Source organism: Ooceraea biroi, chromosome 5 (genome assembly GCF_003672135.1).
Source record: "Ooceraea biroi isolate clonal line C1 chromosome 5, Obir_v5.4, whole genome shotgun sequence".
In the NCBI taxonomy this organism is placed as follows: domain Eukaryota; kingdom Metazoa; phylum Arthropoda; class Insecta; order Hymenoptera; family Formicidae; genus Ooceraea; species Ooceraea biroi.
Window position 1 is genome coordinate 8576350 of NC_039510.1, and position 16616 is coordinate 8592965.

Consider the following 16616-nt stretch of genomic DNA (forward strand, 5'->3'; position numbering starts at 1 on the left):
GCAAACGTGATTCTTATTCACCTTTGATGCAACGCTTGACGTTTCTTGTGAAACATTTCAGAGCTGAGAGCGACGTCCACCGTCCCGCCTCCATAGTAAACCTTCTCCAGAAGACCCGAACTGGAGTTCTTGACCAACAGGGCACCGATACCGGTGGGATAGCCGAACATCTTATAGAAGGATAGACACACGAAGTCCGGTTTGAAGATAGATAGGTCCAAGTTATTCGTTGGCGCGAAGCCGGCTGCGTCTAGCAGAACGTACCACCTGGTCGATGGTTTACTGGCGACAGCGGAAAGCGCTCCCATGTGCGTGTCCCTGATCCATTTCAGGGGATACTTCAATCCGGAAAAATTGCACTGCGCAGAGTACACGAAAAGCGAGTTGCCGTTTGTTCGTCTTTCCTCATCAGAATCGCGAGGGATCGAGTATTGATTGAAGACTTGGAACGCTCGATCGTGACCGAGGCAAGTGACCTCGGTTCCCCTGGCGGCGACCACGTCTCGCATCCCGAGGACCGACGTGTGATTATCTTGCACGTACACAAAGTCCCCCACGTGTTCGGTTCCATTATCGTCGCTCTCCGCAAAGCGAAATCCCTCGGCGACGATTTTTAAGCTCGCCGTAGCGCCCGAAGTGAAAATGACACTGTACTCGTCAGGGCTCGTGTTGAAGTGGCTCAAGATCCTGAATGGATGACTCAAATCGATTAAAACTCGTTATCAAACATACGCAGTCGCATATCGCGTTCTGATCTCTCACCGGTATCTCGTACGCTCGATCATATCCTGCGTCGATGAACTCGCGATACCGACAGAATGCGGATTAGCGTAGAGAGAGCCGTGCAGATCAGCGGCAACGTCCTTGATCTGCGTGTCGGAGTACAAAGTTGCGCCCGCATGATCCAAGTAGCACTCGTCTGAAATAAAAACGTGTATGAGTAAGCCGATGATATTGTCTTGAATATTTCATTTGATCGGTTTTCGTGACATTATACTGACTGCAAGTATTGAGTGCCATTGAATGATTTTTTTATCTTATTATTAATTCAATGATAACAATCCAATTTTTGATAGATATTTATACTTGATATGTAAATAATAAAATTATAATAAAAATAAATAATAAAAATAAAATTATATGCTTTAATTTAAAATAGATTCTTTATCTTGATATAATTTCAACTTAAAACTTTAATCATTAAAGCACATAATACGAGAAAGATGCAATAAAAGATAATCTTTCTCGATGCCCTTACAAGAGAAAAATTATGAATTTATTCATAAAATCTCCTTATAAATACAATCGCGATTCAATATATTCTGAATTTGAAATATATTGAATTATGCTAATAATAGTTATGCTGTCATGAAAATAGTTTCAAACGATGTCATTACATATGTCCTTCAATTACATCATCATCGTGACGAAGTTAACTGCGGCATGTATCACAAATAAATTCTTCTAACGTAAGTATTGTAAAAAGTCATGAATTTGATGGCTAAAAAATAACAAAATTTTGTACGATTTTTTCCGAGTGTACCTATGGATCAAAGATAACGAATATTACCTTCAAGCCTTGTAAATTCGTTCTCCAGGAATTTTGTAGTAGCGTCATCATAAACCGAGATGAACTCCAATGTCTCTGCCATGTTCAAGAACCGAGCACACGATCGCTTGAAGCTCTACTATCGGCGCGCATCGACCCTTTGAGCTCTCCTATTTTACACTTGTAGCATAGATAAGTAGTGTTAATACAAGCGTGAGCGATTACTCGACTGAACTAGCTGCAGTCATAGCTGCTGCTCAAGGCTTTATAACGCATAGAGAGAAGTTTGGATGGAAGATACCTCGGAATTGTGGAATTGTCGAGTCACGTGACGATTGCTTACACAATAGTGATAACGCATGTTGTGTTTATGTTGTTATGTCTTCTTAATGGAAGAATTAAAAAGCTCCAGCGCGGAATAAAACGGGCGGATTATTGTCAAATAGCCAGGAAAAGCGGCTCTACGATAAGATATCTGCTGTAGATGCAGCACAAAAGAATCTTATCTTTGTGTACATCTCTATCATGTTGTGCATCTTCCTGTCATCTTTGCGAGAGATCATCAAAAAAATTAAACGTTTATCGTGGAGTTGCAAAACAGAGCAGCGAACGAAGTCACCGTAACTTGTTATCAATATTGGTCATCACTGCCAGATTATTGCACACTATTTACACAAGACAAAGACCGATAATCGATAAATTACATTGAATTATTTTGTATGATTCTAAGAGAAATAAAAATCAAATTTTTAAAAATAAATTTTGTCGATATTTTCAACACTTGAAGTACACATATGTGTGCTGTGCTGCGCACTTGAAGACTAATGTTGAAATCCGTCTTGGATAGTTGAGGTTTTGTTTTTTTGCAAGTGTTATGCAACTTGTGAAAGGTGTTGTTTCTCGCGAAACAGAATGCTTCGAAGAAGACGAGATACTAATGTTTTGTACGATTATAGCAGATATAACGTTAGGTAAGACGAGGTGGCCGAGTGGTTAAGGCGTTGGACTGCTAATCCAATGTGCTCTGCACGCGTGGGTTCGAATCCCATCCTCGTCGTTATCTTTTTTTTTTACTCACTTCTTTGACAAGATAATATATTTTTATTACACAAATAATATGAAATTATATTTATACTAATTTCAACTATGTTTATAATAATATAATAGTATCTTGCACATGTTGTAATTTTTATATGCTAAACAATTAATGTGGCAAAGAAATAGAGATTATTTTTTTAATAGACTAATTTAGTATAGTTTAATTTATTTTTAATTATTTTTAGAGTAACTATAGAGAAATGAAAAAAAAACCTTTAATAAATATACCAACGTTTTTCATTCGGCATTCATCATTGTGAGAAGTCAAATGAAGCGGAACAAGTTTCAATCGTTTGCAGGTAGATAAAAAGAAAAATGCAAGGAATGATAATAATTATTATTAATAATAATAATTAATTATAGTCCTTATCTTATGTCACTACGGGCCGATTGTTCCAATCTCTTGATAAGCTAACAGTTAAAACATATGTTTGTCTTCGTTTTTTTTAACGAGAAAACAGACACAGATATATGATTTAACTGTTAGTTAGCTTACCAGGAACTTGGAACAATTAGCCCTACATCTATCAACAGCAGCGATGTACAATGATATATGATAGCAGTCTAGAAAATCGAAATAGAAATCGAAAGTATGTAGAAAATATTTTATTCTCAAAAAATTTATCGAAGAAAAAAAACGATTACTTCCCTACAATTCTCAACAGTTGAATTGGAATCTTCATTGCTTTCCTGCTATTCCTGAAGAATGTTGTATGCGCTTCAAGAAAGCGCAGGGAAGGCTGAAACGTACCTTATTAGAAGGTCGATCGTCAAGCGCAGAGGACTCGAAAAAAAGCTCTGGTAATTTGGTTGGTCTTCACAAGTCTGAAGGAGTTTAATCAATTCAGCAAGAACGCGGTCGGAAGAATCTGAGTCTATTGTCTAATTGTAAGACGGATGAGTTCTCGATTTAGACTGACTAATGTACGGCGCGAGCGAACAAAGTTGACGGGATGAAGTTGTTTGTCTCAGCCTGTTTGTCTATGATCCATGGACTGTGAGCCAAAATTCAAGCAAACAACACCGTACGTCCTGCATTCCTAAAATACTTGATACATGATAAAATTCTAAATCCAAAATTAATGAAAAAATAAATGATATTAAACAACGTTTCTACCGAATCCCGAACAAATGTGAAGTCTCTTTGATTGTAATACCAGCAAAATAAAATGAGTTTTGCCAAAGTATTGGGTCACGGATAGATGGCAATACAGCATACTGCATTTTGATCGCTTGATCACTTGACTCGTTAGAAATGAAGTCACCCGCCGAGTTTAAAAAAGCTACGGCGAAGGTAAGCACATATTCACCGCTCACCGTAATTTTAAGTCATCGATCTTATTTTTCATAGTTTTATCCGGCAGAGTACGCTATTTGCACATTTCTTTACATCTGAGTTACACGTAATGATGCTACTTGTAGATGATTTGCCAGATACATCCGCCAGATGAAACTATGAAGGATAGATTACACTATCAAGCTTACGCGGAATATTTTTATAAAAATTTGATGATTCCCGACGTTGAATTTACTGATCATAAAATAAAGGGTTTAGGGTGATACTGGGGATACGGACGGAAAGAAGGATGGACGCAATCCTTGTGTAAAGTATACTTTTACAAAGGAAAAAATTCGACATTATGTGAAGGGATATATCATCTGTCCGTGACCTAGCACCATCACCTAAAGCGCAGTGGTGATCAACTTTATGACAAAGAGCAGTATTTTGGCAATATTGGCAGAGTTTAGTATTAACGAAATATATTTTGTACTTCACACGGTTTTTTTCTTTTTTATTGTTTAATAATTAATTAAATTATAATAATTAAATTATGGTAATTTTATTACAAATTTTTTTGTTGGAAAGAACAATGACTAAGTATACTACTGTTTATGTTTTTCATAAATGTTGAAACATAAATTGAAATATCTAAATATTATTAAGATTGTGTGAAATATTCAAAATGAAGGCATATCTTATAAAAAATTATTCGACTATTTATATGTACATGAATAGTAGAATAATTTTTGCTATTTGCACATTAAATAATTATAGATAATTGAAGTATTTATTTCATACATCTTACATTTTTTTGTGTATAAAATAAAATAGAATAAACAAGTAGATCAAGAATAATTACATGCGTACATGCGCGTGTGTAATTATTCTCGCTTATTTTATTTTAGAAGAAAGGAATGAAAAATAAATACTTCAGTTCTTTAGGTATATGTTTTAATTATGAAATTAATATAATAGTACACTATATAGATAATAAAATACTACCTCTTAATTTATATAGCAATTAATTTTAATACTATATTAAAGTCTCATTAAATATAATTTCTGTAAAATTTAATGTTGAAATCGATATTATAGTCATTCATTTTCGTGCGTGTTAGCAGTTCATTTATCATTATTCATCATTATATTCATCAGCTCATTTATCACTTACAAGTCGCTGATAAATCCGTTCTTTGATACATATCTCGTATTATTACAGTATTAAAAGATGAGATTACGTACTTATGCCACTTCATCCTAAATTTTCCATTTTAACATTCCCTTATCCAGCTTGTCCAATGTTCGTGATATTAATCAGTCAATCGATTTAAAAATTTCCAAGATAAGGATTAAATTTATAAAGAACTGCCATTCTCATTTCGATCTGTTTTGACATAATAAATGAATTTAAAATTTAGGGTCCTTTATAATCTCATCTTTTCTGAATTATTTAATTACAAAAAGAATTATAATCCTCAATGAAGGTGAACAATCCTGGATAAATGCAATTTCTATTTTCAGAACAAAGAACAGCATATATCATGAGCCAACATAATATAAAAACTTTCTAATGAAAATATTTAGAATTTATTAATGCAGCATACTTAAAACACTACAATTTTTATGCATATCCTTTTGGAATGTTGTACTCATCTGTAATGCAAAATAAGTAATAACTGATGAAATAATAATTAATGTATAATATATCACAACAAAATTACCTTTATAAAAAAAGGTACAAAAAAGCGCCAAGCATACGTGCCCGAAGAACGCGTTCAAAGATGACCTCTATAAAACTAATGATATCAACAAATTTCTCCAATTATAAAAATGAGTATTTATGCAAACCAAACAATCTATTACATTTATTCTATTTATTACATCTATTATGTTTTTATACAACTAAATATTTTAATACATACCCAGCAAACACAAAGTAACAGTAATATACATGTTAGATATAATTTCACACTCATTAATATAAATACAACATAACATACGTGTTATGTAACAATTACATTGTTGAGTGGGAAATTATAACAAACATATATATTACTGTTACAATTGTGTTTGCTGGGTATAAATCCCTCTAAAAAACCTTATAAAGGTAAAAAAATACGCCAAGTACATAAAAGAGCAAAACTAAATATGATGAAATCCATAGTTAACTAACCAAGTACTTAGAAGCAATTCAGTTTGAGGATTTGTAATTTAAAATAATACTTGGCGTGCCCAGGTCGCATTAAAACGTATGTCCTACCTATAATTTGTGTAAACTGTATGTGTAAATTATAATTTGTATTGAGTGAGTAATGAAAAGGGATATTTATAATCACTCGACTAATGTGCAAAACTGTAAACGTATTTGTTTTAATATTACCAAATACAAAGATTTACGAGTCATTAGTGAAAATATTCAAGGCAGTACAAATTTAGAAGAATGCATGTCCAATGCAAACCCCGGGCACGCCAAGTATTATTTAAATAAATCGTTTGGCCAAAAATCGAGGTAATTCCTATAATCGCAATTATGAAACTTTCTCGAGTCACTTCTTACCGATTCGTGTTCTCCTGTTACAAAAAAATTAAAGGAACATATGTTACTTATCTCGGCTAAACATTGTATGCACAAAATAAATTTGTTTGGGTCAGAAATCGAGGTAATTCCTATAATCAGTCTCGGGTCTCGGATCTTGCTTTGGCGAATGACATCCTAAAAGTTATGCTGCCCGATGGAGTGCCTGATATTAGTCTCAAGAATTGGTATCAGGCGGGTGGGATACCCCAGGCCTCTTCGGATCTCTTTTTCTTCTAAGCAGGAGGCATTGATGGTGCTAAAGAATAAGGTAAAATACTCTGGTCCAGTGAAAATTCGTCAGGATCAGACAGCTGAACAGAGAAGACATCTAAGTGACCTTAGGGCCCGTTTGAAGAGCTTGCAAGATGGAGGGGAGAATAAGACTATTCGGTATTTTAATGGAGTGCCAAAAATTGTGAATGTACAACATCCAATCATGTCAAAAAACTTGTAAGACACCCTCTGGTATACTATCAAAATGTGCGTGGTTTGAGAACCAAATTGTCTGATTTGCGATGTGTGTTAATTCGGCTTCTGAATCTTTTGATGTTGTTTTGCTCGTCGAAACATGGCTTAATGATAGCATTACTGATACGGAACTTGGATTAGAAAATTATAATATTTTCCGTTTTGACCGAAATGTTACAACTAGTTGTTTTTCTCGGGGCGGTGGCGTTTTGATAGCGGTTAAAGATTGTTATCCTGCGAAGATTTTAAAATTGTCAGGGTCCGTTGTGGAGCATTTATTTGTTGACATTAGTTTCGGTGGTAAACATGTTATCATCGGGGTAGTTTACTTGCCGCCAGGATCAGATGTGTCTGTTTTCGGGTCGCATTGCTGTGCTATTGATGACGTAATTTCGAGATCTCCGAGTACTGACGTTTTAATCGTAGGTGACTATAATCTTCCAAATGTGTCTTTTTATAATGATAGATTTGGTAATCTTGCTTACGATGTCTTGCGTACATGCAATATGGTGAAGCAAGCTAATGTACTTGAAAATTATTTTAACGAATTTCATTCGAGTCAATTTAACTGCGTCCGCAATGCGACCGGAAATATTCTGGATCTTGTCTTCTCTAATTTACCATTGATTTCAATGGATCTGAGTTTGGACCCACTAATTGACTGCGATAGGTATCATCCTGCCTTAAAATTTTTTTTACCGATGGCGACTGCGACGACTAGAAATGCTGGACCGGAGTTTAGACGGAATTTTAAGCGTGTGGACTATACAGCTATTAACGAGTATCTGGGCAGTATACGATGGGATGATGAGTTTGAAAGTTTGTGTGTTGAAGATGCAGTTAAGTTGTTATATGCTCATCTAGATTTTGTGATATCCTCATATGTGCCGGCATACTCAGTTCGTACGTCTACTTTTCCGAGGTGGTTTTCAAGGGAACTTATAGTTCTGATTAAGGCTAAGAAGAAGGCTCACTTTGATTATAAAAAATCTAATTTGTTTAGTGACTACCTTCTCTTTGTTAACTTAAGATCTCAGTGTAAGTCTCTCTCTGGAAGGAATTGGAGGGATTACTTGTTGAAAACTGAGTGTATGATCTCGAAAAATAGTAATGTGTTTTGGGGTTTTATTAATAGCATTTCGAGTAGGAGCTCTTCTCCTTCATGTGTGTATTATAATGGTAAATGTTTCGAAAATGATTTACAATAGATATAGCTAACTGTTATGCTGACTTCTTTGAATCTGTTTATGCTGGCGATAAGGTTATCAAGGGGGACTTAAGGAGTGGTTGCGATGCGGTAGTAAATACTAATCTGGATTTAATGAGCCTTAATATAGACATCGGTGAGGTTTTTAAACACATAAACAAGTTAAATGTTAACTCTAATCCGGGAAATGACGGCATTCCTCCGATATTCATTAAATCTTGTAATTTTGTGTTATCTAGAGTGCTTTGGTTGATTTATAATAAATCTTTGTCTGAGGTCATTTTTCCTCATGTTTGGAAAAAGTGCATAGTGATACCAATTGTTAAAGGAGGAGATAAGGCAGTCATTTCCAATTACAGGCCCATTAGTAAACAGTGCGTGATGCCCAAGATATTTGATAATATTATTGCTGAGAAAATGTCTTTGTTATTAAAAAATGTAATAATTAATGAACAGCATGGCTTTAGGACAGGTCGATCTACTGTTACCAATCTGATGCTCTATCATGATTATTTAGTCACTGCTCTGGAGGACGGATCGCAGGTTGACTCTATTTATATGGACTTTAAGAAGGCATTTGATTCGGTTAATTATGTGATCCTTATTGATAAGTTACGCGTTTTAGGAATTAATGGAGCCCTTTTGAAATGGTTATCCAGTTTTATTATGAACAGGTCTCAAACTGTAAAATTTAATGGCTCCTTTTCCAAAGATATACTGGTTGCTTCGGGAGTTCCGCAGGGATCACACCTGGGTCCGTTATTGTTTATTATTTTTATTAATGATGTTAAGAGTGCTATTACTTCTGATTTTCTGCTTTATGCTGATGACATGAAGTTATTTCGTTGTATTAATAGCCCAATAGATGCATTTTTACCGCAACAGGATCTTATTAGGCTGGATTCCTGGAGTGCGGCTAACAAATTATACTTTAATCCTTCTAAATGTTTCGTGATTCATTTTAGTCGTAAGAAAATAAGTTATCAACATGATTATATTCTCGGGGGGGGGGGGGGTCTCTCTTGATACCGTTGACTCTATTCGTGATCTCGGCGTAACATTCTGCAGTAACCTGTCATTTGAAAGGCATATTAACTTGATTGCGAGATCTGCGTCCTCGACTCTGGGTTTTGTAAATAGAGCTTGTAAACTTTTTAATAATGTTAACACGCTGAGACATTTATTTTGCTCTCTCGTGAGACCCAAGTTGGAGTATGCTTCGATTGTGTGGTCTCCTTATCAAGTGTATCAGTGTGAAATACTTGAGAGAATTCAACATCGTTTTCTACGCAGCGCTAGCTTTAAACTTGATAAACCGATGGATATATGTGATCACAATTACGAATTTATTTTGTCCGAATTGAACCTGTTGACACTTACGAATCGTAGATCGGTAACTGATGTGATGTTCTTATGCAATCTTATTTGTGGTTGCATTGACTGCCCGGAGCTGCTGGAATGCGTTAATTTGCATGTTCCTGAAAAGTCCCTAAGACATAATAATCTGTTCTTTATAAGACACCATAGTACCTCTTATGGACAACATAAGCCGCTGAATCGTATATGCGGGATGGCGGATAAATTTTCTCTTCAATTGGATCTTTTCTTTTAGACCCCTCGCGCTATTAAAAGCTTTTTGTCGAATCACTTGTTATAATTTATGTTTGTGATTATATTTGCATTTGCGTTGCGTGATATTTTAAGATATGTATGTATTTGAATTGTTATTATTCTAAGGCTACAGTATTCTTTTATATTATATTTACTCAAATCTATTTTGCGTGCTATTTTAAGATATGTATATATTTGAACTGTTATTATTTTAAGACTACGGTATTCTTTTATATTATATTTACTCAGATCTATTTTGTTTATATGTTATTATTTTAAGACTACGTTATTCTTTTATATTACATTTACTCAGATCTATTTTGTTTTTATGTTTAAATTTTGTATCATTATATATGTATGTATATTTTTCTAATGGTTATATTCTTGGCGTTTCTTTCGTATACCAGAGGGTTTGATTTCCCGTTTATTATTACAATAAATATTAATAAAAAAATTAATTATCTGGGCCAAAAAATGTATGCACAAAATAAATCGTTTGGCCAAAAATCGAGGTAATTCCTATAATCGCAATTATGAAACTTTCTCGAGTCACTTCTTACCGATTCGTGTTCTCCTGTTACAAAAAATTAAAGGAACATATGTTACTTATCTCGGCTAAACATTGTATGCACAAAATTAATTTGTTTGGGTCAGAAATCGAGGTAATAACGATAAAACTTTCGAAAGGAAATTCCTCTTACCGATTCATCTTCTATTGTTACAAAATTAATTATCTGGACCAAAAAATGTATGCACAAAATAAAACGTTTGGCCAAAACTCGAGGTAATTCCTATAATCGCAATTATGAAACTTTCTCGAGTCACTTCTTACCGATTCGTGTTCTCCTGTTACAAAACAATTAATGGAACATATATTACTTATCTCGGCTAAACATTGTAGGCACAAAATAAATTTGTTTGGGTCTGAAATCGAGATAATAACGATAAAACTTTCGAAAGGAAATTCCTCTTACCGATTCATCTTCTATTGTTACAAAATTAATCATATGGGCCAAAAAATGTATGCACAAAATAAATCGTTTGGCCAAAAATCGAGGTAATTCCCATAATCGCTGTTGGAAGAAATAATTTTGCATGTTCCAGCTGGATTAGTCAGTGGTCGTTGGACCAGATTATAGTAATTAGATGTGTTAGATAACGCAAGGTGGCGCGGGAGTAATTATACTGTGAGACCGATACGAGCGAAAATTTCGGAGCACCTCACTCTCGCTTCAGCCTTGTAACACGTAACAATTGATTTCTTTTTTCCCGTTTATTTCGTTTGAGTTGTACGTGATTGAATCACAGCAAAAGTTATTTATTTGTGCGAATAAAGTGTTCATAAGTCATAAGAAGAAGTTGTTCGTCTGATTGATCATTCGTCTGTTCTCCACGCAAATTTGACTGCTAGATTTCAACAACGATAATTGATGAGAGATACGGTTAGTTAGAAAATAGTGTAATGACACGTGTTTATCTTTCATATGGATGTCGCCATTTTATTGTTTTACAACATGTTGCGCTTAGGTAGCGGAGAACATATATGTAATACTCATATATGGCCAGTCCCTGTAAGTAGAAGTGAGAGAAAACGTCTCCGCTGAAAGTGAGACATTAAAGTTACTTCAGTTGTTGTACGCAAGGTGTTCTGCGCAAGCGGTTAAAGATGAAATAGACTTATACAACCGCTAATACAGATAATAAAACTATTAGGGTACTGTATCTTTTAATAATATAAAAATTGTCTTACATTTGCACTTTTTTTCAGCTTCTTCACATTCTTTCCATACAGCGACACGTGAATTAGGTTAGAACTTCACTGTCTCTTACAACTTTTCGCGCATGCGCATTGCACAACAAAGTTCTCTGCCAGACAGAGAAAAGGATATCGTCCGCACCGTAATAGTTTCGCCTCTGTTTCAGAGCGACTGGCTATATATGAGTATTACATATATGGCGGAGAAAAACTTTGATGGAAAAAATGGCGTCCACTCCTTGAACATATTGAGTATCGGTAACTGAGCGAACGGCGTTCAGCAGACACTCACCCAACAGTTGTACAACAGTTGTATCTGCTGAACGTGACTCACTCTGGGGTGAATATTAAGGGGATCCTGGAGTCGTCTGTATTACCGACGTAGTAAATGACATTTTTAAATAAAATCTTTTTATTGATTGCGCAGAATGAAAAATCCTCCTGCACGATGAAAGAAATCTGTTTGCACGATATCAAGGAACTAATCTTGTACTCTTGTCCACGACAAGACATATTTTTACATGCGAAATTTGGCATGGAATTTTCCAAACAATCGTTTTTTTTATTACGTTTCTAAATTCACTTCGAAAAGCATCATCGTATTCATTTAATATATGGCCACTGTGGATGATAGCCATTTCGTACTCTAAGCGAAAAATAATTCGGAGATTGCCTTGGTCTTGAACTCGACTCTATCGGGATCCCTGGTTCCTCACGCCTAGTCTTAGCGTGTATTGCCAATGCTCCTACTACTGTCATCGTATTATTTTCTTTCTGATCCTCTACGCGACCTGACGGTCTCTACTATCTTTCCATATCTTACAGCTCGGCCAGCCTGACATTACATTCGTCCCCGAATGTCTCCGATGTTGGTTCACTCCACTGAGTCCTTCCCAACCTCCATGTTGGTTCACTCCTCTGAGTCCGTCCCAACCTCCATGTTGGTTCACTCTTCTGAGTCCGTCCCAACCTCCAAATTCAGGCCTCACGAAGGACCTAGCTGCTTCTCAAATCCCTCCTCTCCGAGGGGTAGCGGATTGTATCCCACTTCTGATGTTGTAAAGATGGGTGCGATGGTATTCGATAAACACTTGCTTAATAGAACACTGATATTATTTAATACAATTACTGTTACAAGACTCTCGGGACTACCGTCTTGATCGGTTCCCTTCTCAAAGGAGAGTGTTTGCTCAATCCGCATCGACGAGCTCCGAACCGTCGGTCTTCGCACTATGTGACCTTAGTGACCTTACTCGGTTTTTATGAGCTGCTATGATAGCGCTGATACCGGATAAACTTTGACGCTGCTCGCTAGCACGTTCGATCGATCGATAATTTGGACTTCTATTGTACCTTACATCTCGGCCATACTGACCGACGACTTCGTCCCGAAGTATTTGGTAACTACAATTCATTTATTGATTCGCATCGAAAATGTGTATACAACAGAATACAATTATGTAAATTATTTGCAAGTAAAAATTCATATTTTCTATTATTGATAGATACTTAACTAATTCCTAACTATACCCACCACCTATTGTGACGTGACGCCCGCGCGTCCGTCACAAGGGTTCGCCCGATCGAGGTGGCACAGTTTTGGTGGGATCGTTCCCTCAGGCGAGGGAGCGTCGAACTTGTGTCTCGATTGCGATTGCCGTGGTTACTTGTACCGCGCGGAAAGCGCGCGAGTTTCTTAGTGTTCGCAGAGTGAGAGATCATAGTTTGAGATGTGTACTTCCATGGTCATCAAGGGAAACCCAGAAGGCGGAGGAATCCGGAGAAGCGGAGCGCGGGTTCCGGGGTGGCCTGGGAGGAGCCGCGCCGTCCAGAGCCAACCCCGAAAGAAAACCTTTCGCACCAGGAAGGGCCAAGGGAGAATAACCACAGCTTTACGGGGATTACCCAGCCGTCAGCAAGGAGGAAATAAAACCGGCGACCAGGACAAGGACTCCTGAGCATATCGTCGCCTCCTTCCGCGCCCCGGACAAGGGCATGGCCAGCCGGCGTCCGGAGGCAGCGGAACAAGAGCGTAACACACGGCAAGGGAATCCAGGAGTTTCAAACTTGGCGCCTGCCGCACGGCAACCCGCCGAGCCGACGATAGCGGCAATAACGCGGCGATCGCGAGGGGCGGATCGATGCGTGGATCGATACACGAGGGGTTGCGCCGATTGATGCGCGAAGGGCAAGGACCTCTAGGCGAGCCCCGGTAACGACGATTTTGAGTTTGGCTGCCGCGCTGGGAGGACGCTGAGAACGAGAACGATCCTACCGTGGGCCAGACATCCGGACTGCGAGGGACGAGCTGACTTTGTAAGATCTTCACTCTGCAACCATAGTCCGTGTAACCGGATAAGCGGACCCTCGCGGCATCTCGACGTTTTGTTAATTGCGCGGTTGTATGCACGATCTTGAGCCACGTGTGGCGACTTTATGCCGTTCTGCCGTTGTCGAGATGTACCGAGGCGAGGTCCGTCGGCCCTGGTTAATTCCGCGTAAGGAGAGACGCTCCCATCAATAGCCACAGCCAGCTCTCGTCCATGTTGTATCGCGATTTGTATCTTGTCGGTTTGTAATTGTCGCGATCCGGGTTACGGGCGGGGAACTTGCGATTACGGGTTGCCGTTCCGTTTTGCCGTGCTGGATCGTTGTCGCGTAACGTATCGTTGTTCGTCGGAATTTGTTTGCGTCGCGTTTTGCAATTGCGAGTTATACGTAGCGAAATGAGAGTCGCGATCCGAGGTACGGGCGGGGACCTTTGCCGTTCGGTCGAAGGTTGCGTTATGCCGTGCAGGATCATTTTCGCGTAAAGTATCGCTTCCATCGTTTTCGCGTACAGTATCGCTCTCATCATTCGTGCGTAAAGTCTATCGTTCTCGCGTAAAGTATAGTTTTGTCGCCGGGTCGTGTGTAGTATCGTTTTCCGGCGGAGTCTGTCTGCGTCGCGTTTCGCGTAGTAATGCGCTGTTGAAGATTCGTTAATCGGGCGGCGGCGGAGGTTGTTAAGAGTAGACCCGTCCGAACGGGACCAGCGTGAGCCGTAGCTCGATGTGGTGCCCGTCGGGTGCCGTTGCCGTGCTGCCGTAACTGACTCCCGGGGAGATCGACACGTCGAGTTCCGTGTGGTTTATCGTATCGTATCGTATCGTATCGTGTCGCAGTTGCGGGCTGAACGTCGCGGGGCCTGAATCATATCGCAGGGCGATTTAGCGAGTCTCAGAGCTGCGTGAACGCGTCAGCCTTCCGTGGAGCGTATTGGGGTCGGAATCGTATCGGAATCGCGGGACCCGGGAAGATTTCGCCGAGGTGTGGCGTTTCTTCGGAGGTCTCCGGGTTCATCTGGATTTCCGACCCATTTGCCGAGCGAACGTCGAGAGTCGATCCCGGGTAGTTTCGGGTAGCGGTACGGCCGCCTAGAGATTCGCCTCGCCGACCGTTCCGAGTTGTGCGCTATCCGAGAGATCCTCTTGAGAAGCCTGGCGGACGAGTATTCGTCCGTCCGATGTACTCGCGAACCAAATACACGATTTATTTGTTATTGAATTGTTGGAGCCTTATTGTTTCACGGTTGCCCTTCCAGCGGTCCCCACTTATTATCCTACGCCCGATTTGGAGAGCTAGTCGCGTTCTTGACGATTTTTCGAGTGGTGCACAGAGACGCACCTGGCGCCCAATTTAAGGAAGTATAGAGTATCGCGTGAGCACTGGGTTTGCGACGTTGAGAGCGCGTGCAAGGCGGGCCGCGCATCGACGCCGGTAAAAATCGGCGTCGCACTATATACTTAACTCTGTAATTAATTATCAAATACTAATTAACATTACAATTACTAATAATGTTCTTTCTTTTCCAGATTAATAATCACTTCTCCTCTGGATCCTGTTGATGGAGTTTCACCCACGGTTTGAGCCGATCAGACGAGAGAATTGTATTGAGAGGCTTCTGAGTGATATTAAAACCAGGTATGTCTTTTACCACGTAACGATTATTATCAAGGCTTTTGTCTATCATATACGGTCCTTTATATTTTGGTTTTAATTTAGCGTTTTCACCTGCTTTGATTACCGTATCACGTATAAGCACATAATCACCTTCCTTATAAACAGATGGCTTTTTATGACTTCCGTCATAATATCGTTTATTATATTCTCTCAGCAATTCAGAAGCTCTCAATGCCCTCTCCCGATCCTCCACTCGATCTTTCTCTAAATCAGTATTGATATCCGCTAGTGTTTTCGTAAACTGAACGAAAGACGAATCCGCATGATTGCGTTGATCAAAACCGAACATTAATTTAGCCGGACTCGCTTTTACAGTTGAATGATATGTGTTATTAATTATATACTGTAAACGACCTAACTCCTGTTTCCATTCTGACGCTTCCCTTAACAATTTGGTCAACGAACTTTTTATGAACCGATTAATGCGTTCGACCATTCCGTTCTCCCACGGGGCTGCTACAGCTACTTTTCGATGATTAATGTCAAATTTCTTCACGAATTCTGCGAATTCTGACGAGGTGAAGGCAGTGCCTCTATCCGTCACCAAATGATAAGGTTTACCAAACGTATTAATTAATTCCGTTAACGCAACTATCGCTTCTCTAGATCCAGTCGATTTTACTGAATATAACCACGTAAAACGAGAAAACGCATCAACAATCACTAAAACATGTTATAATTATCCGCGGTTTCTTTTAACGGCCCGAAATGATCGACGTGTAATATTTCTAGTGGCAATTTGGGTAACGGATATAGACGCGCTTCGGCTTCAAAACGGTTCTCTGCATTAGTAGCCATTACGCACGTTAAACAATTTTCGACATAGTCATAAATTTTTTTTACGCATAGCTGGAAACCAGAAGTTTTTTATTATCCCTGCATACGTTTTCTTTGCACCACAATGAGCCATCTCATCGTGATGAGCCCTTATTAAATTCGATATTATTGAGTCGGGGACAACAAACTTCTTCCGGTTTTCATGATTCTTATACAGGGTATCCCAGAATTGTGTATGAAGCTCTCGTGAGCGGGTAGAATGCATCGAACTGAGAAGAAAAGTCCTTT

General features: G+C 38.6%; 1 protein-coding gene and 1 non-coding gene across 3 annotated transcripts in view; one reads left to right on the forward strand and one right to left on the reverse strand.

Moving 5' to 3' along the window:
* The window catches only part of LOC105275142 (molybdenum cofactor sulfurase 2), a 37382-nt gene that overhangs the window by 1958 nt on the left and 18808 nt on the right, over positions 1-16616 (reverse strand). The window contains exons 2-4 of one of the 2 annotated variants that reach the window (XM_026969986.1): positions 1571-1729; positions 763-919; positions 22-687 (exon numbers count right to left, since the gene is read on the reverse strand). In XM_026969986.1, the coding sequence (XP_026825787.1) occupies positions 22-687; positions 763-919; positions 1571-1652 (905 nt within the window). In that variant the 5' untranslated portion in view covers positions 1653-1729. The remainder of the gene's footprint in view (positions 1-21; positions 688-762; positions 920-1570; positions 1730-16616) is intronic. The other variant, XM_026969987.1, reaches the window with a different exon arrangement.
* Positions 2525-2606, forward strand: Trnas-gcu. Its single transcript has one exon. It is a non-coding gene; the product is annotated as a tRNA-Ser (tRNA).